The following is a 21,869-nucleotide window of genomic DNA, read 5'->3' as shown; positions in this document are numbered from 1 at the left end:
GCTATATACTTTCATCAGTTGCTAGGTGTAACTCAAAAACCAAGGACAGGTTCAAAAAGCATCCTGTGGTCTGATATCAATTCCATGTGTGTTCACATAATCACGTATCATCAGAGAAACACCTATTGCCAAGACTGGAGTGCAGGAGTTTCATTTACTGAGATATTCTGGCTAGCCCAGCAGGAAGCTGTGAGACAGAGATCTTTGTGAGCTACCAAAACCCAGGCTGACAACTAGTCCAATGCACCTGCAAGTAGCCACTCTATAAAGCATGTGTCTAATGAACACAGGTTTCCAGACCCTGAAGGCTGGAGAAAGGACATGAAACCAAGCTGGAGTCACCAACCATAACATACCTGTTGACTTTCAGTAGGTTAACGGCAACTGCAGTATCCAGAAACCCAATGGAACCATGAGCCATCAACAAGGTCCAGGCCTTGGTTGCAGTCTGGCAACAAACTGCACATTGTTGGAAACTACCACATAATAGGAAAAGCCTTTCTGAGAATGGTTTCCTGAAGGGAAGGGCATATGCTATCCTTCCAAAGACTGAATGAGTAATGCCAATCCAGTGCAGGAGCTATTTTCTTTTAACACTTAAAAATAACTCTACAGTTGAGGGTGATTATCTGTTTCCTCCTGTTTCCTTGTAAATAATTCTTCACCTCCCACATAAATGCAGTAGCATTCCTGCCCCCTCATTCTCACAAAGGCAATAAAATCCATGATTCTGCAGACACACATGACTTCAGCTTCTCTACTACAGGACACTGTTGCCGACTCTGGAAATGATACCTGGATCTTATTTCCAATAAACTCAACATAATGCAAGGAAGATGAGAGATACTGAGACTGGCTGAAATTTCAGCCAGTTGAAGTTGGTATATACATTCTTTAATCAGCTAACACAATGATGGGCACTGATACACGTGCTGTGCACTGGCCTGATAGCGCCTTCTGAGCCTGAAGTTCTTTGTTCATCTTTTTTTCCACAAAGTCAACAAGTGGAAGAAATTTAAAGTCTCCATCACCTCTGTGAAAGGCAGAACCTGGTTATCCAAACCATGTCAAGAACAGTAACACCTGTATGATGGTAACAAGCCCAAGAAGGCTTCAGTTGGGCTTGACAGCACTGTAGCAGGTTGATGACTGAAGAGGCTAATTACAGCTTTGCAGTTTGTTTGTCCAACTCATCTAAATATAGCCAGCACACCATAGTCTTCAAGCCATTTGAGATGATTGACTGTGGGATAATTCTGGGCTTTCAGACTTTGCATTTTTAAGCTCTCTCTGATGACTCAGTTTAGTTTAGCAGAGACATGGAATGGAGACAGGAGAGAGTTAAGATACTCCTTTAGGAAGTGCGAATAGGTAATAATATTTGTAAACAAAACTTCCTCCAAATCCAGCCATGGCAAATACTCAGCTAATACTATGGGGGAAAGAGCTGGCTGGACCTTTACAGAGAGCTAGACCCTGCCTTACCTATGACAGATAACTGCCCCTTCCTCACCAATACAGGTGACATGGGGATCTCTGAGTGATCAAAAGGGCCTGCTCAAAGGGAAGACATTAAAGAGGCTTGGAAAGGGTTTGCTACTACAGCTAACTGTAGTAGAGCTGATTGATTGCTCAGGGAAGCAGTGCAAGGCAAACATTTGAAAAAGATCAGATGAATACTGGAGATATTCAGAAGCTGTCTGGACATAGTCCTGGGCAACTGGCTTTAAGTGACCCTGCTTGAGCAGCGGGGTTGGACCAGATGACCTCCAGAGGTCCCCTCCCACCTCAACCCCTCTAAAGAATGTGAACAGTGTGCAGAGAGAGGTACGCTGGAAATGAGCAAAGAGACGACAGCAGCTGGGATGCTCTTACAGCAGCTAAAGAAGTGGATGTATCCCCTATGCAGAATTAATATGAAAGGGGCAAGACTAAATCGCTAATGCTCATGAGCTCAGACAACCTCACATAGACTAAAACCCTCAGGTTTGGGGCACGCAGAAACAGCCTCGTTTGCACTCTTTTCTCACATCTGAAATTTGTTAAGGAATGGTAAGGGGACACCAAGTGAGGCAACATCTTTGGGGAGGAAAGTGGCTAAAGGCAAGCCCTGCAGTAGTGGGAGACACTGTTATGGTTAGAACTGCTTCAGGCACATGCACACCATATGGTTGAGAACAATCATTTCAAGGCAAAAAAAATCTTAAATACTGTCTGTATTTGGTATCATCACTTGTCTTTCTGACCAACAACTATGTATAATTGTCTGGGCAGTAAGTTTTTATGTCAGTCTCCCAATGAGATCTAGTCTTTGCTTCAAACTCTAGTTCTACCATTTTCATGGCTATTAAAGTTAATGCCTATTTATTAGTCTGATATTCTATCTTCACTGATCATTGAGTTCTTGAAAGTTAATACCAACTCATGACTCCACCCTGGAGTACCCTCTTTATTCTGGGGATACCAGGCATAATGCTAGATACCAAGAGATCAGAAGATGCTTTCTGGAATTTTCTGCCTGGTTTTACATGAAGCTTTTACACAGAATTATCTTGTACAACACACATCTCTGAACAAAGGAACTAGAAGGAGTTTGACTTTTGTGGTGTCAGGAGTAATAGGGGTAATTAATTGTGGATATGATTCCAGGAAAATCTAGAAATAGTATTCAGCTGTTAAAAGACCATACAACTCCCTTAAAAGAAGGCCTTTTGCAGTTCACTTAGATGCATTAGCTTAAGTCTATTCTCAAGTGAGACATGTCCAAGACTGCTGACTGCTAAAAATTCATTGTTTTATTCTTCTCTTTCATTACCGCAGACACTGCTGTTATAAATTAAGAAAACATACACACACACAAAAAAAATAATGTGTGGGAAGTCAGATATCCTTCAGGCAAGAAACACCTTCCACCACTACTTGTGTAATGGTAAAATGTTGGATTCAGGCTATGATGTTTCAACAACAAACACAATTGCACTTCTGTGGAAGTGCTCCTATACCCTGGATGCCAATGCTAGAAGGCTCATTGCAGCTGAACACTGAATGAAGCAATTTTGGTGTCCAGCCATACCCTAGGGATTTGATTTTTGGGTGTATACTTAGGAAAATATCAACCTTTCTTGCCCTGCTTTTGAATTGGTATTTAAATTCCTAGGAACTTCACTACAGTTTTCACCATCTAAATGGCTTTTTTTAATAGGGTAACATAATTCCAAGTATTGGAACCTGTATCTTGAGTAGGAATCTGTCATGTGTCAAATAACCTTTCAGGAGCAATTTCCACCTAATAAACTTGCTGATACATAGATGTTAATAACAGTATTTGTATTTTTTGTGTTCAGCAAATGTGATTAACACCATTAGCATGTGAAGGAAAAATGAGCTCCAAATACTCTATCAAAGATTTGCAGAGGCATTTTTGGGGTCTTTTCCCTTAAGCTCTAAAGTTCTAATATTAATGCTGGGTTTGTGTAGTCTAAAGATTAGCATTTCTGCTCCTCAGCCATTTCCTATGAAGACAACCAAGACAGGGAATTAAACATGTTGGGACACTTAGGTTCTGGTCAGGGCCGCAGCAGAGGCTTTCTGTTTCTTCTACAACAACCTTGGACAAAACACTGAATAAGATACATTATTTAACCTCCCTTTACCTAAGTTGACCTCCATGGGACTATTCCCCCTACGTAAGGGCATGTGCTAAGTTCATGTTTGTGTAGTGCCTATACCTTTTGATGGGAGTTTTTTCAGAGTTGCTAAACATTGTCACTATTATTGAGTAATAAACAAACAAGTTATTTGTGCCAACAGTTGAAGTCCCATCTGGGCGCTATTTCGTACTATGGTGTGAGGAAATTGTTTAATTTTCTTTTCTTTTCTTTTAAATGCTGGTACTTTTCCGAATTTCAAAAAGCATTCCAAGTAAAGTGCTTTTGATCTAACATTATTAGAACACCTTAGAGCAAAACAATTCAAGCACAGAAAAAAGACTGTGCTTACAGGAAGCTTTCTGGATTGCAATTGACCATACAATATTTTAACACACCCAGTCAGTGAAACTTTCCACTCTAGCTGTAATATAATAAACAAGGACACTGCATATGCTTTGGAGCCTTCCCTAATGGTCTCATATCCTCCAAAATCCTGTAAAAAAATGAAAGCTTCCTGTACCAGAGAAGGTCAGCATAGAGCTCTGTTTTCCCCCATGGCCCTAACCAATATCAAAGTTTCAGTACTTGGACTTCTGCTGATCTCAGCTGGGCCTCAGCATCAAATATTGGGCCTCAGTACCAAAGTATATGGGAACTAATACCCTGCATAAGAGTAGGAACTACCTGACTGTGCTCATAACAACACTGTCTTCTCAGTGATTTTAATCCTGCATCTTTTCTTAATAAATTCCAGCTTTCAGACAATCTAAAACTTAGTCTGGGGTACACAAAAATGACGACAGCCGAAGCCAGTAGTAATAAATTATTTCAGCACAACGATAAAGCAGAGAGATGTATTTCCTTGGATGCAGACCTGTAAAAAATCCTCTCAAACAACGAGCAATGGGGGCACAATCAGCTCCATCAAGCGAGCTGATAAAATCTCCTCCACAGATGTCTCTTCTCTGCCTGGTAGTACCAGAATGCTTCACTTTGGCCACTTTGCTTTGACCCGAGGGCCAGACTCCACCAGAAATCAAATAACGTGTAATATTTTTCGTACAGAAACTCCAGCGAACAGGATCGAACCCCATCTCAGCATATTATAAAACTGCTACACTCTGATTTAATATTTCCCTGGTTGTGGTTTTCCATATTAAGAGTAACTTGTGAATTGTGCTTGTGGCCTTACTATGTTGTTTTGTTTTGCTATGAGCAGACACAGATTAGATTTCTGGTCTCATCCTCTTTACCCTGACTGAGTGGTAAAACGACAGCAAGATCAGAGCCTGGAGGGACAAGGACATGTCAGCAGTCTGGCTGAGTAATTAAGCAATGAAATGATAGGTATGACAAGTAGTTTCATTCAATTCTTACATTCAAGTACAGCAGCTCCAATACAAGGCAAAACAGATGATAATATGCACAAATTGGGAGAGATGTGCTGGAAGGGAAGCCTTCTGTCCTCATCTTCCTACCCTTCAAAATGAGCAGTCAGCACATATCAAATTCATTTTTAAGAAGGGCCCATTAACATATACTATTAAATGCTTATTTTGTTTAAAAAAGCACAAGTGGTGCTAACTGCTGAAACACTGGAGCTGAAATGCACACCAACAGAAGTTAGCTGTTTTAATCATAAAATATCTACGCTGCACATTGCCCTCTTCAACAGAAGTTACCTCATTTTCCCTTGACGAACACAGATGTACGTGGATATATAAGTATGCTTAGTCTGGACGCTCCTAATAAACAGCTAATCTGATTTAAAGTAGACTGTCTTTTTTTTAAAGTTACTTCAACATACCTATGGAATTAGACATACATAAATCCCAATACAAATAAACAGTATCCAGTACTAAGCTCTTAAAACCTAGATTTATGACAGAAATGTGGAGATGGACTCTTCAACAGTGGCAAGGCTTAGCAGCATTACAATAGATCAAGACAAAGTATTGCTAAACATGATTTTCTCCCTTCTCGACGGCATATTCATCTGTCCTGTAACACTGAATTGACTTGTAACAAGAAATGTGGAATTGCAAATGAAAGTGACTCTATTAGAGTAAGAATTAAAACCTAAAATCAGTATTCTCAGAGTTGGACAATTTATTCAATTACAGTTGGACTTGATCTTAAAGGTCTTTTCCAACCTAAATGATTCTGTAATTCTAAAATTTGTTACTAGAAGACTCTTTTCTTTGAAACTGCAGTTGCTGTTACCGTTGTCGTTAAATCCTTAAAGAAAAAAATACATGCTCCTACTACTGCTCTCTCCCTATGAACCAGCAAGTGAACAGAGATGAGCCAACACCTTATTACGTATAAGCAAAGCTTTTAAGATGGCCTGCAGAAATAAATGTGTCTACAATACACATAAAGGTACTCTTAATAACAAAGACGAAATTTTGGTATGAAAAACCTACCTTAGGAGAAGAAGAAAGCTCCCTCGATGCAGGAATAGCTGACATGTTCTCACTCATGCCTGTCTCTGGCAAGAGGTTTGGTGGCTCAGGAGCCTTTCTTTTCATCTTCTTTTCTGGTTCTTGCAGCGGAGCAACTTTAATTAAAACAGGGCTTGATTTTGGTTCATAAAATGGATTTGATCTAATTAAAAGAAGAGAAACATATTTCTTTGCTATCTCCTTGGAATTAAAACTGAAAATATGACCTGTTCAGAGAAGCCAATGACTAAAATGCTTTTATTATCCCACGTAAGAATATATTTTGCCTTTATACACTTTTAGATACTACTTTTTCATACAATTGAAAAGTGAGTTACAACAGTTAAAACTGCATTTGGCCAGAATTTCCATAAATTTTATAAAGTCCGGTAAATGACAGAAGTTTTAGCAATTGCATAAAGCTAACTCTTCAATTATACTTAGTTATCTATCAAAGAGTGATCTGATTTACAGACAAGCTCAATACCAACAAATTTGAGTGAAGTTGCTGGCTGTTTAATATTCTAATGAACAGAATTAATAATGCTTCATTAGAACAGAGTCAAGAATCAGGTCACTTTTACATGCGTGCTTCAATGGCCTTACAGGCCTCACTCTTGGCTGTCCAAGTCTGAAAATTTTGGCTTCCGTAGGTACACAGTCCACATCGAGTGTATTTTAAACTCTGCAGCATACAGGCACTACACCATTTCAACAACATTCTTTGGATAAGAGAATAGTGTAAGAAAACCACAGCTGACTTGAGTATACCTCTCTACAGATACCAGTAGCCATCATCCATCTATTTTGAAAATGCTTTTTATAACTAAACCTTGTTTAAGAAACACAGTAAACATCTTCCACCAAGTGTATGCAGTCCAAAGAATTATTCTTCTTAACTCTGGCATTCACGTTGCAACTCTGCATTTGTTCCACCTTAAGTAAATACTTCCACAGCATTTCCAAATTTTATCTATTAGTTTGATACATCAAATATCAATCAATAATATGTCAAATAATGGCTTCTACTACACACTTAGAAGAGACAGCAATTTTGTGTCCTGCTAAGGAACCTTCTTTGCACTAGGTTATTTTATTCATAATCTTCATTTTTCATATTTTGCAATCCAAAACAGGACGGTTAATTACAAAACTGACACGTTAATTCCTTTCTAGTCCACACTTCCCCTGCAAGATATATTTATCATATAGTTACATAAACATAGTTTGAGATAAGTCACTACAATTCCCCAAGATCTATCTGCATACTGTTATATAGAGCATAACTAATCACGACAAATAACCTCAGTCCCTTGAATTCAACTCTAGATGGAAACAAGAATGCATACAGCATTAGACAAGAGCCTACCTAGCTAGATCCACTTACAAATTTCCTCTCAGGATAAGAGTCATGAGCTAGTACATGCTGTTCTCAAACAACTACAACAGCAAAATTTGGGCACAAGCGAAAAGTCAACTATTCATCCAGTTTCCTTTCACACCACACCAAATTTCTCTCAGTTTTGTGTACTTTTAGTATGAAAATATGTCTTTCAGTCTCATGGACTGATTTTACAATTTATTTTAATGCAGTTTACTGTCATCCTCTTTTCATTGAGAAAAAGCAAGCAGTTGATAATCCACATCACAGAAAATAAGTCTACTTCTGAAAGGCAAAGTTCACTGAAGCACATAAGTGAAGACCGGGCATAAAAACCTCCAGACCTTTCTGAGAATCTGCCATGGCTTGTTATAGAGAAAGAGATCTAAATCCAGATACTGAAGTGAAAGGAAAGACACTAAAAGTAACTCATCTGCTAACTGAAGGCAACTTTCAGGTGTTCCCACTTTGCTGCCCATCAAGTGCAAAGCTATCAGTGCAATCAAAACTAAAGGCAACATCAAAATAATGAGTTAAATAGAAACGGATGGGTGTTTTCCATGGGAGGCAGTAGAAAAAGCAGGGTATTCAGGTTGGAGTGGAGAATGCACCTAGCTGTCAGTAGCTCTAATTTAGCTGACAGCCCAGCTGTCTTCAGACACCAGAAAGTTCAAAGGGAGGTGAAAATGAAGATAAAAGACATAAAGGCTGAAGAACAATGCATTCTACAGGAGAGCACAAGGTTTTCTTTAGTTCAACAAGTTAGCCTTCTGAACAGCCAGACACAGCATGTTTGGCAGGAAAGTAGTTTACCTCTGTGTACTTGGAATTTGAAAAGTGCATTCATAAGGTGTTAAAGTGAATTAGGTGAGAGGAAAAAAAACCCACCACCTTATCAATGAGAGTAAAAAAGTTTGGAAGAACCACCTGTTGAATTTTTATGCTCCAGAATTGTCTGCACTGCATGTGTAATCTTGAAGAATTGTTACCCTACTGCACACATCAGAAGGAAGTGCTATAAGGAGACAAGTGGCTGCCTTTTTTTCCTAGAGAAGAACTTGCTTGAAAGCCAGACTAAACTCTCACATTTTGGTCACAGTATTGGCAGAACACACACACACATACACACACACTCTACGTTCCACCTTCCCCTCTGCATCGCTTTTAATTTGTCTTACAAATATTGAGAAAGATTTTTGAAAACTTAAGTTTAATACAGGAAAAAAAACCCAAAACAGTTCTTGCCCGAAGAGGCTATAAATTTTGAAGTCATGGGCGTCTGATATATGTAGCAGAGTTTGGTCCAACAGCTTCCACATGGCTATACAAGAAACTAAGCATGGGAAAAGTCTGGCTGAAAAAAGCCTTAGCTGAAAAATATTAAAGCACTTTTCTCTGAGGTCAGCTCCCATACTTTTTGCTTCTGTGAATTTATTTAATTGATCCACACAATATGATTTGCCTGAAGAGATACTAGACTGTCCACCACAAAATTAAAAAAACCAAACCTGACAAACTACCTGGCACTAAGCTGTCACTGGCAGCGTGGTAGCTTGTGGCTTCTTGTGCAACAGACAGCTTCAATAGATGGCAACTCAATAGTCTTTCCAATTACACAGCATTATTCTAAGCCATGCAATGATTAACAAGATAAGAAGCTACAGAACCAAATAATATCTGAAAGCAAGTTTTATTCTGACCAATTTAGAAATTATTTTGATCAGTGTTACTGGTTAACCGCAAAAATCAACATTTTATTGAGGAGGAAAAACAAAGCTGTCAGCGTGGTAGGGTTAAAAGATCAGGCAATATTACCAATCAGAAGCACTAAGGCTGAAAGCATTATACTTTAAACAGTTGTGAGCTATGCTATTTTCAAATACTTAACTTAGCAAAGCGTGCTGTCCTTTATTAACAGGTAGCCACCTACCATTTTGATCTTAATGTATAAAATTCAAAAAGGCAAAAGCAGAATTTTACACTAACATTCAAATGCCCAAGCTGACAAAAGGAAAATGTGTTCCTTATTTCTAGATAGGTATGAGAATTTAGCCAGAGGAGGTATGTTTTGAGAGCACAGTTTTACAGCAGAATATATGTACTGGATCATCTAAGTCCCTCTGTACCATGCAACGCCTCATTATGGTTATGCTTGTGACTATGCTTTGCTTATGTGTGTTGTGAAATCTTATGTTATCTTCACAACCATTAGTGAAATCTGTTTCAGTTATGCCAATTACCCAAGGTAAATCCTTCACAGAGGCACAGTGAGGATAAGTACCTTTTGCAAAATTACAACAAGAGTCTGTTACAAAACTGGAGTCAGAGTTCAGTTCTTGGGGCACTTTGTGTAAGCTCTGAGTCCAGAATCAGAACTAGGGATCTGCCAGAGTAGAGTGGGACACGGGTCCTGATAGTAACTGATGTGTCCATGTTCCCACGACACATCATCACATTTCACACCAAATACAAGAGGAAAATGCCAAGTGCTGCATTAAGCGAACTCCAATGAAATGTTTAAGATGCAGGGATAAAAACACATTGTATTTCCTGAGTGACAGTAAATGTCTTTCAGGACCCTTCTATTTCTCATGCCTTCCATCTACCAGGTTAAAAACCACTCCTGGGGAAAGCACTAGACCAGCGGTAGTAAAAAATGATTAAAAACTACCCAAAACAAAACAAAAACCAAAAGACAAGATGTTAGGAGAGAGGTTGAAAACAATACACAAAGTTTTCTAATGCCGTGATATGACTCAGTTGTTCAGCCTTGTCTTGAATACACTGCTCAGGCCAAGTCAACGCATCTTAAAATAGATACATAGCAGAAGAAATAACAGGGTGCAGAGACGTGCGGTGAAAATTATTAGAGAAATGAAGAGCCTTCTGTATGAAGAGAGATTGGAAAAGTTAGCACCATTTAACTCAGACAAGTGACAAGTAATGGTGAACATGCTAGAGATACACAACACAGCAACTGTTTACAGCACATAAATCCAATACTACTAATTGTTGTTTTGATAAGCCAACAGAAGAGATAGTGTATAGGATTGGAAAGGTAACTTATTTACAATCAATAAAAGGAAACATTTCATATAAGACCTTGTTTTTTTGTGGAACTCTCTGCCACAAACTGACACTGAAGCCTAGACTTTAATAGGATTTGGAAGAAGATTAGCCACTTACGTAGATAACAAAAGCATCAATATTCACATTAGATAAGAAACAATACACATCTAGACATAAACCCTCATGATTTAGGGCACACAAAAACTACCAATTGGCACTGCCTATGAAAATCTTTCCTTTGGTGCTCACCATACCATACCTTCGCAGAAACTTTCTACTGAAAAATGTGAAAATTAATGACATGAGGTAAGGCATAATAGTGCTTGTAGGTGTGAGTTAGTATCACAGGTCCTGTGTTCCTAGACTGCACTTTTATTATTACACTTACTCCTCCAGAGCATTTCAGTACAAAGATTCAAAGGTTCTCCTTGCCATACTTCTACCCAATACATTTAACAAATGGTCTCCATGTCTTTTTCAATGACAAGGCGCTCCTGTAACCTGGGAGAAAATGTGGAGAGGAAGCTACTTTGGGGGTCAGGACATAAAAAACTTACGTAAAAGATATAAAAAACTATTTTACAGTGCTTTTTGACTCCTTATCCTTCCATCTTTCTATGGGACATTGCTTTTACAATGAAAACACAGATCAGATTTATGTTCCAAGTAGAATCCACCTATGGGGAGTTTATTTTTATACTTGGGGGGGGGGGGGGGGGAATAAAGCAAATGGGATCATTAAAATAAGAAGGTGTTGTAAACAAAGGGCTAGAGAAATCTACAGTCCAGCACACCAAAAAAACAAGGCTGCCTGTTACAACACTGCTGCAAGCCCATTTGGCACAGATTGCTTAGGGTGAGTTAAATACAAAACAGAGAAAATTCTTCACTTGCCCATCCATGTAGCTTTTGCTCTTCTTCCTCAGTCTTTGCTGTCCTCTATACCCATATCTTTTTGGGTGTAAAATATACATATTTTTTCTCCCTGCAGATTCTGGTGACCAGTGAACGATCAGGGATGCCTCGTGCGACCGTCAACACTGTGATCACACTGTGCTCTGAAGACACAGCAGCCAGTGCTGTTTGTTCAGACAGTGCCCTGATGAATGGAGCTGGCAGAGACAGCATTCCCCAATGTCCTTTCTTTTTTCTTTCACAGAACAACCAACAACAACAACAAATCCATGGCCACAGGGCTTTAAAAGAAAAAAACCCTGCAGGGTCCTTTATACATTTCTATTAGAGTGCATGGGAATTCTTCAATTTCCTAGAACACAGCTATAAGCAGAGAAATGTAAAGATAATGATATGACACCTGTATTAATATTAAATATGAAAGCAATGCAAATGTCATGCCATGATAAATCTCATTAAATAATGTAAAACTAAATGTTAATTACAGTTGTCGTCTGTAAAATTGCTTGCATGTAATCACCATAAACTGTCTCATGAGTGGTGTGGTTGGTGACCAATGACCACAAACACGGAGTACCTTCAAACCTCCCAAGCTGCACAGCTATTACAAAAAGCTCTCACTCCTTGTTAGGTTTCTACACTATAAAACAAGGCAGTCAGTGTGAGTTTATAAAAGTTGTATGTGTGTTTATGATAAAAGAAACAACCTAAGAAAGTCCATATGGTGTTATCTTTCCCATATAGAGATTCAGTCTTAGGAGACTCTCAAAAATGTGCTATGCAGACTGCAAAATGCTCTTCCTTTTTCATACTGCACCAGTATAAAACAAACTCTCCATTATCATTAACAAAAATTATTATTCTATGTAGTAAAAATAATGGCAAAAAGGACGCAAAGGACCAAGCTCTGCTGCTCCTTAATTTTTGGCTCATTCGCAATTGTTCAGAGCATAGAGTGCCAAAAAGGTACACAGACTGGTTCTCTATCAAGTAATTTGCTATCAGTGAGGCAAAGAAAAGTTTCCTAACTGATCCCGTTCAGCTGAATAGCATGACTTGGGGGTATGGTATTTCTTGCTGCTGAGCTGCCTAAGGATCAGTCTGTCCTAAGGATAACCATGGTTGAACCCAATACACCTCAAGATTAAGCCAGGGATCCCACTAATGCTTCCAAAGCTGCTGAAAGATGAAGAATCATACTTACTCATCTAGCTCCTCCTCTTCAGCTTTAGAGGTATCTGCATAGAGGTATTTGCTCATATCCACTGGTCTGACATTTTTCCTTTTTGCAGGCTGTGGAGGAGAATCTCTTACAGTTACAAAAGTTTCAGGCTCAGGATCTGGCTCATCAAATGGGTTCAAGTACTCTGGGGCATCTTCATCCTTGAAGGGATTGTAATTGTCAGCATAGAAACTTTCTTCTGGCTTTGAAGATGAAGCTATTTCAGTGTCCGGTTCTACCAAATAATAAAAAAATCATTAAACAGATTTAACACAGAAAAAATTTGAAACCATTTTATCAGATCTTTATATTTTGAAGGCTTACGAAAAGGTCTGCTTCTTAACTCTCAAAACATAAAGTCCTAGACTTAGATGAATTTTCACACTTTGTTTATTTACAGAGTAACCTTGTTTATTCAAAAATAGGTCTTTCAAAAGGTCATTTCATCTAGAGTATACTGAATAGGTTTCATTTTCTCACTTACTAAAGCTCTTTCAACCTAATTAGTTATTAGTTTTCTTATTGTCATATAAATGGTGTCGCAACAGATTTAAAACATTTTCCCAAGCTATTAGCCAATTTGTATCCTAACAAAATGTTCTTAATTATTTGAGTTTTTAATAAAGAAAAAATATAACCTGTATTTTATAATAAAATTACTTTTACTGGATATTAAAAATGGTGATAGTAAGTAGGTGGTCTTTTCATTTCTTAAAATGACTGAACTAAAAAGCAGTTATCAGGTATGACCAGTAATTGCATTTCAAAACATACATATTTTCACTGCTAACTGCTCCTCGTAACAATACATAGTCTCACAGTAAAAATGAATTTAAATGAACTCTAAAGAGACAGATAATCAAATTACTCATCTATTATTTGGGCTGTACAACAAAAAGTTATTAGCAACCTGGAGCTGCATGCAGTTCTTTAGAGTAACAGAAAGAACATTACACAAAAGTGAATGGCTGCTGGATATTGAATAATACAAATCCCCATAAAGCAATACAATGTTTTTTACAAAGTCACTTAGTAATGCTAATCTTACTCTTCCTGCAGCATCAAATTATCAGAATTTGATATTCTGTTCAATATTGGATTTGATGTACTTTCAAAATCTATGCAAATAGGAAGTTCAATGTAGTGTCAATAAAACCTAATTTTCAATAACCACTCCCACATTATTCTTAATGACAAGTGTTTCTTTTTCAGATGCATGGTTACTAAATTGAACAAAGCATACGTTTTAGCTTTAAAAGAAAAACTCTAAAAGTTACTTGTAGCAAGGCTCTAACAAATAAAAAGATAGCGTTCCAAGTGTGTTTGTCACTAAACAAATATTCAGGAAGAGAAAAATCACTAGTCACACAACTAACAGAGGGAAGAGGCAGTGAAAGAAACAGCACTGTTGTTACTTGGTTTTGGATGGATGATGTACTGAAGTTGCTAATCCTGGTGAATTGCTAGAAAATGTAAGTGTTCTCTACTCTGCCAGTAAACTTCCAGTTCACCCTGTCTCCAGCTATTAACGCAGCCCAAGGTGATAGAAAGCCCTACCCCACATAGTGTGACTGACTACAGTTCAAATCTACAGTTCGAACAAGAGCCACTCCTAGTTGGATAGGAACAGGGTCCCCAGATGCAGGTAGCAGCTTCACCTATCCATGCATTGGAGTAGTCATCAGTCACTAGACCAGGGCAAAGGCTTGGAGCAGGAAAGGCTTTAGTCCTTCTCAGAACAATTGAAACCTACCAAGGACTGGAAAGATTTCATTTTAAGAACCACTTCACATCTCTAGTGCTCCTCCTCTTTGTTCTTCACATTTGAACCTCAACGACTATGTTATCATATTGTCTTCTACACTGTTTCTAAGGGTCTGTTTCTGAAGTGATGGATCATTTCTCTGTGGTCAAAAAGTAGAAATCAAATGGGTTTGGCTGGAATAACAGACTAAATTAATCAAAATCATACTTAAGCCCAATGTGGACCCTCAGGAGATAAATCACTCATCTGAGATTGAGGGGGAGTTCAGCTGGATGAAACAAAATAAAATTGTACTTTGCCAGACAATACTGCAGGTTTTAACTGGTAGCCACACTTACAACTACACACACAGTGCTTGTGCCTGTGGGATTTCCCTATGGTGATTATTCAGAAAATTACTTTTAAAAATTCCTTTAATTCCGGGTGAGATTTGCAGTTTCTTGTTCCCTCAGCAACCAGGTCCAACTTAGCATTAAAGAAGCAATGTATACAGTACACATCTCTCATGTATATCATAAGTTCTTATATTTAACTTCAATTTCAGAATGCCACTAACACTGTTTCAAGTCAAAAACTGGAGCAAAAAAGGAGACTGAGAAGAAGTGTAAACCAGACACTGCATTGAAATGGAATGAGACAAAGGTAAAGTGAGATCACAAGAAATTTTTATTATGCTTAATGGTCAGTCTTCACACTATCAAAATGTGTTCTAAAAAGAATTAATCAAAATCCTTGTGACTAACGGTAAAAAACCCAATCAATCAGGTTTGCAATAATAGCCTTAGCTAAATGTAAAAAAGAGGTTCTGTTACTGTTTAAACTGGTTAAGCCTCACCTGAATGTCATAAAGCAACATTTCAGCTGTGTTAGGAGATGGACATACAGATGAACTACTGCAGGATAAATCAGGGTGTGTATTTGCAGCATGTCAGCTGTAGTGTATGTGTTCACTCCTACCCCTGAGTAAATATAACATGCTTATCCCTTAATAAAAGGGGATAAACTACTGGGCACTTACCCTGGGAGAAAGGGTAGTTACTGCACTGTAGGTGATGCGTACTAAGCTCACACCCTAGTTTATGTGTGGGGATTTGTTCATAAGCCCGCATCCTTATAACAAGGATGTTTCAGAGAAAGCCATAATAAAATAATATTGAAGGTCTACTGTTTAACTGACAAGGAAAAAGAAATCATTCAAGGCAGAAATTCTTAAAAACACAAATATGATCAAATCAAGCAAGAATCCTTTGACAGTATGATAGATGAAATAGATCAGAGCACAGCCCAACATTTTAAATGTGTTTTTTCATTTATTTTAAGCTAAAACTGGAAAAGAGGTTCTACGTGGGCTAACTTACATCACTCTAGTGTCCAGTGCAGGTGGTCACGGCAAGCAAATGTTTCATCCTGCTTGCCCTGAGATGTCTTCAGTGTGGATATCTGCAGCTGAGCTAGACCTCTTTACAGGCAAAGCTTACAGGTGTGTGTTCAAACTGATAATGTCTAAAATCAGGTGAGCCAAATCCCACCTTTACTGCATAGATATGCATGACTTGAAGCTCATGTTAGTCAGAACACTACTCAAATGTTACCCACACATTTAATGATTTGATGAACTAGGCCAAGTAGAAATGCATTTGAGATCTGCCCTCAAAAGATAGTTTCATATAAAAAGCAGAAGTTACCTAATGAAATGCAGAAAAATGACTGATGTATGTCTTGTTCAAATTGTGCAGCTTATTGATGATGTTTTAACCAAAATTTTTGCTACTTTAAACTGCTCAAATCTTAAAATATTTTATCAAGAGAGTGCACAACTACAAATACCTACTTCTGCAACTCCATATGATGGATCACTGCACCTGCACATGAATCTGTTGATAAATACACCCTACCATATCTGAGCAAAACTTGCTGATAACTCACAAGCAGTATTCAAACAAATATTACTACAAGAAATGTTAGTAATATTTCCTGAAGTTAAAAACATTCAGGGAAATAACCTCTTAAAACTATACTGTAAGCTTTTATTTTTAATTTGCTTTTGAGTGTCTCCTGGAAATGACAAGTTAAATGCTTGTTTAAATCTGATAAATTTTAAGGGGCAATGCAAACGATTTTTGCAATTCTTTCTATTTCAACACTATGGATCAAGTGCTGTAACCCTAACTAGGATAAAATTCTTTCTCTTGTTCATTGGCTCAGCAGTAACTACAGGCTTGGCCTTAGATGCAGAGCACTGCAGATGAGCGCTCAGAGACCTCTGGCTTATTATTAAAAGGTTTCACAGAATCCTACACACAGGCTAAAATTAAAAGAGCTTCTAAAAGTATAATTTCCAATAAACTTTTATAGGCAGAATTTTGTAGGGGCTGAATGAGAACCTACTTAACATGGCTGCTCATTCTCTCTCCTCCTGTCATCCAGGATACTATTTTTTTTTTCCCTCTGCTTCCTTCAATGTCCCCACAGGAGGGAGGGTCCCCACGAGGGTCCCCACCTGAACCCAACCAGGCTATCTCCCATGGGGTCTCTGAAACCCTTTAGGACTAGCTTTTATGTCAAGTGTTGGCCATCATTTTGTGAGCCTCTCCATAACAAATTGAATTGCTAGGATAGCAACTCAACAACACTGCTCTTACAGCGGCAGCCACTGTTACCTTCTCTGTAACAAAGACACTCATATTTTCTAAAGGACCTAATGGTGTTGGGAAGTGCATTTTTGGGGGGCTGAACATACAACAGCTTAAAAGGGGCTTATTTCCCTCTTCAAGCTGATTTTACACTAAGGAGTCAACACAGATTCCCCTGCTTCCCCCTAATCATTAATCTCATCTGAAAACACAGGAGTTCGGTCTCTACTGGAACTAATTTTTTAAATTGCAGTTCTCTACACCAACATTAGGAAAAAAAAAAAAAAAAGACACTTGCAGTTTGGCTCTTCAAGGGTCAAACACACAATAATTTTGCATGGTTAAGTAATATAGCCACAGGGGTAGGAGTGACAAGAGGAGAGGTAGAAGTATTACTACAGCAAAAGCACCAGCTGCTCTTGTGCCAGATTCTGGAAACATTACTTGCCGTAACTCCACTGTGAAAGACTGCTCGTGATAGTAATCACTCTGGCACTGCCTATCCGCACAATCAGCCTTCTAGTTCCCAGAGGATCTCCAAAAATCACCCTGCCCTTCAACCCACTTGCCTTTTGTAACACAAACATATTGTGACACATCCCTTAAAGCCAAACAAACCCCCCCCAAAACATTACACATACCACTTTCCCCTTGGCAGAGGATGAAAGAACAAGCCACATGTGAAAGATACTTAGTTATGCCATTTACTGCATTACTGGCAGGCACAGAGTCACAATGGTGATGTGAGGAGCATAACAAACAGCACAGAATAAAAATGTAACTTCCCAGTACTTCTAGAAAGCATAATGACTCGCATCCCTATAAACCACTGATGATTTTCTATTACTTTTATTAATACTCACACCAGCAATACATTACATTTCGTTAAGAAATATAAGGAGAAGGGACAGAGTAATCATTTTCCTCTATATTGGTTCTCATACTGCTCTCCTTAGGACTACACTAGAAGGATTCTGGGGTTTGATACCGCACTGTAGCACTGTTTTCATTTGCAGTGTAACATATGCTGCAGGGAGCTCAGAATTCTACGCACAAGGTAAAGAAACACATTGGTAAAGTAAATGCTGTTTTAAATGAAAGGAGGCAGCAGTGCCAGCAAATAGTTACCCTCATGTCTCAGGTGTGTTGCAGGAAACTTGTATTGTTCATATCTAACGTCAAAATTTGCATTCCCCACCTAATTAAAAAAATATCTGGAGCACTGAAAGTGTGTTGTTGTTTTCTATTTGCATTTGTTGTATATGTTGACTTCCCCAAGTAAAATATTTTGCAGAAAAATTAACTTATTTTAGAGTTCCGTTGTAACGTGACTAAAAGACAATCCAAAAGGCAATCCTTATATGATCATCTACATATTGTCTAATTTAAAGCTGTAAAGATATACTGTTCAAAGAGATTATTTTTGATTTTCCAGGTTTCTAATGTCTAGCTGACCTACTAGATACAGAGGGAATAAGCCTCAATTTGACATGTCAACCAAGAAACACAGCTGAAGATTTTTTTGACGTGAGTTGTTCATATGCACATTCACTCCACTATGCGTATAAGATAATTTACACTAAGGACTTTTTAAACCACAGCAGCATCCAGAGACAGCTTGCTGATGACCCTCTGCCATGCACCGCACCCACAGTGTGCGTGCACATGGATGCTGGGAGCACTCACGCATTTAGTTTCTCTCCACCCCGCATTCCCAGGGTTAGGTGATTATGGGATTAGGAAGATAGAGGGAAAGTAGCTGGTTTGTGAACAGGCACAAGAAATATCTGTCTAGGAAACAAGTATCTACGGGCAAGTAATCCTCCTTTCTCTTTGAAGGACTGTCAGTACATACATATTCATATCCTAGGTGGCTCTAAGCACTCTCTCACTAAGCACACAGGTTACCGGCTTGATAGGAATATTCCTGGAATATCTCTCCTAAATGGCACATTGCGCCTCCTAGCATCTGATGGCAAAGTACTCAGGAAAGGAGGCTCCAGATGGCTGCTCTGCACATCTTGGGGAAATTAAGTAACAAATTCTATGGAAAGACTCTGAACTTTCACAAAGTCTAAGTTAAAGATTTTGCCTTGTCCAGATAAAAAGATAAAGCAGACTAACATGTAGCAAATAGAAAAATACTTCATCCCTGCACACATAAAAGGTTAATCTCTTGATTTAAGCAGATCACAAGACAAGTAAAACAGGTAATGTGAGTCTTTAAGCCTGTAGGAAGAAAGTCTGCCTTAAAACTCCTGAACCTCTGTCATGCTCCCAAGCTCCTGGGGTTGTCACCAAAAAGGTAATACGCACTTAAGGATGCAAAAGCAAACAAGTCGGCATAGTCTCAAAGAGCTTCCTAAAAACAGATGGCAACAATGAAAGTTCCACTGAGGTCTCAGAGTAGAATAAATGTCCTAAACCATCACGGAATATACCTGCGGCCAAATGGGAAACAAACATGGAAGCCTTCTGCGGTAGTGACAGGGTAAGACAAGCCTCAATATTGTGTAGCTTCAAAATGTAGTCCAACTGAAAGGGATATCTCCCAAAAATTGTAAGGTCTAGGTGTACCGCATGTAGAGATCCCATTAGCCACAGACATACACAGCAGATTCCTGCTGTTGCTGAAGACCAGAACTGTCTTAACTAATTTGTCTCAGCACCTCCTTTTCCTCCTCAACTATCTGTGAAGGAAGAGGACCGAAGGAAAGATGCATGTCAAGAAGGCCAAGCAAGGGAAGATGAACACAACCAGTGTCCATTTTAGGGAGAAGACACCTCTGGAGCAGAAGAGCCAGCACTTCTTAGAGGTGTCTGAGGTGACTAGAAGAATTCCTGGGGAGCCACTAATAATAAAATAAAACCTTTAAAAATGCCACACCAGATGTCCCACTCTTTGTCTGACAGCCTGAAATGTCTCAGTTCTTCCACTTGGTTCAGTGCTCCAGAAAGACATACTCCTGTCACGTGAACCTGACAGAAGCTCCATCCCCCGCAAATAAAAAAACCACCTTATGACACAGTAGGAAGAATCTAGTGACACCCTGTTTATCAAAATCACTGTCATGTCACTGTCATGTTGCTGTACATTGACTGCTGGATGATGGCGACAATGTGTGGGAGGAATATTTGATACACACACACCCAACTATTCAGCATTGCTGCCCACAGCCATATGGATGGGACTTCTTTGGGCACCCATCAGTCTGAGCCCTGAGACTGTCCAAGTACACAGAACAGACCCAGAGGAACAGAGAAGCGTCCGTGACTGTGACTGAAGGTGGCAGTAAAAGTTAGATGCCACCAAAGGGACCAGAATCAACTGAAAAAATGTGCCCCACATATATTAGGAGTCTTTTGGGAACACAAGCAGGCTGGAGCCTTGGATGGAGGCTGCTCATAGAGAACTTGACATGAGGTGTCAAGCTACTCCAGCACTAAGAAACACCACCAGTTTATAACTCCCTGTCCTTGAGATGAGAAGGAACAGATTCTTAGTCCTTATTATTTTGTGGTCAGAAGGCCTGCTGCTTTCTGCCAGTGCAGGTTCTCTCTGAAAAGGAAAGAAAAGCTGGGTTTGGAAAACAGCAGTTTACATAGGATGGGACTTGTACAGCTCTCTCCAGAGAGAAGGGAGCTCTTCTTTCTAGAGCAGAGAAGGAAGAAAGGAATACAGGCTGAGACTTTTAGAGCAAGTTGTGTATGGACAACTAGATGGATGAGAATACGTGTTTTATATGCCTGGTTATTCTGCCTTCTTCCATGATCTTAAGTGAATTCACAGCCGAGGAACAGACAGGAAACAAAGCCAAAGATCCAGACACCAGAACCTAATCCATATATATTGGTATCTACAAGGCTGAAACAACTCACTTCTGCAGCTCTGGAAACACCTGACAACTTTATAGGAGGGAGAAGGGGCCTGGGATAGTGGCTTTATGGCTTCAGTGGCCAAATACAGAAGATAGTGCAATGTCCCTGTTTGAGAAATACAACTTGTGAGACTATATCACAGCCAAAGTATGACAGGACTTAGATCACCATCCACATTGGCCTCCGTGGACTCAGAAGGCAGAAAAGCCACGTTGTGATTAAACATTCAGCTTGTGCAGAGAAAGAGAGTAATCATACGTGGAAACTGCAGCTCAGAAATGCATCCTCATTAGACCTGGCATTAGAAATCCTATGACTGCCCCTGCTCAGTGTGGTTCTTTTCCACCACCATTACAGAGTGGCTTCTGGGCTTTGGTCAAAGGTGGCAAATGCTCCTTGGTATTTTCTGTGGGAAGAAAAGTCTTGGGAGCTTTGAACAGGAAGGGCTGAGTACAGCTTCAAACTTGGGAATTAACTATGGATTGGCATTTCGAGCAGCTGCAAACTAAGTCATACACCCTTTTTTTTTGATGGCAGCAGATGGAAGCCTGCATATCTGGACACGGAGTTGAGGACAGCAGAGATGCCTGCTGTCTTGGTGCTCCTTTCTGGCCTTATGGCCGAAGTCTTATCAGATTAAACACTTACAGGGGTTGTACTTCTCACTTGAACAGAACAAGAATGGGCATGTCGGTCTGGAAAGGGGATTAACACATACCACGTGGCGCAAGGCACGATGCCAGAAGGCTTAACTAAGGAAGCAAAAAAAGAAGAATGAAAGAGATAGAATTAAATTATAATAATGAAGATTAGTGCTAACCAAGAACAGCTGTGATGCAGTGAAGACTGCAGTGAAGGACGTTCAGATATAAACCAGCATCCATGTGGAACAGAGGCACTTGATAGTATGT

General features: G+C 39.2%; 1 protein-coding gene across 13 annotated transcripts in view; it reads right to left on the bottom strand.

The window, feature by feature from the left end:
* EHBP1 (EH domain binding protein 1) overlaps positions 1-21,869 on the bottom strand; it is a 228,162-nt gene that overhangs the window by 107,848 nt on the left and 98,445 nt on the right. For all 13 annotated transcript variants that reach the window (XR_012041725.1, XM_072857323.1, XM_072857324.1 and 10 more), the window contains 2 exons: positions 12,664-12,916; positions 6,077-6,257 (listed from right to left, as the gene is read on the bottom strand). Coding sequence is in view for 12 of the 13 variants with exons in the window: in XM_072857323.1 (XP_072713424.1) it covers positions 6,077-6,257; positions 12,664-12,916 (434 nt within the window). In the remaining variant the exon portion in view is untranslated. The remainder of the gene's footprint in view (positions 1-6,076; positions 6,258-12,663; positions 12,917-21,869) is intronic.

The sequence above is a fragment of the Ciconia boyciana genome, chromosome 3 (assembly GCF_034638445.1).
Source record: "Ciconia boyciana chromosome 3, ASM3463844v1, whole genome shotgun sequence".
Lineage (NCBI taxonomy): Eukaryota > Metazoa > Chordata > Aves > Ciconiiformes > Ciconiidae > Ciconia > Ciconia boyciana.
The sequence above is the reverse complement of the archived record's forward strand: the minus strand, read 5'-3'. Positions and strand labels throughout refer to the sequence as shown.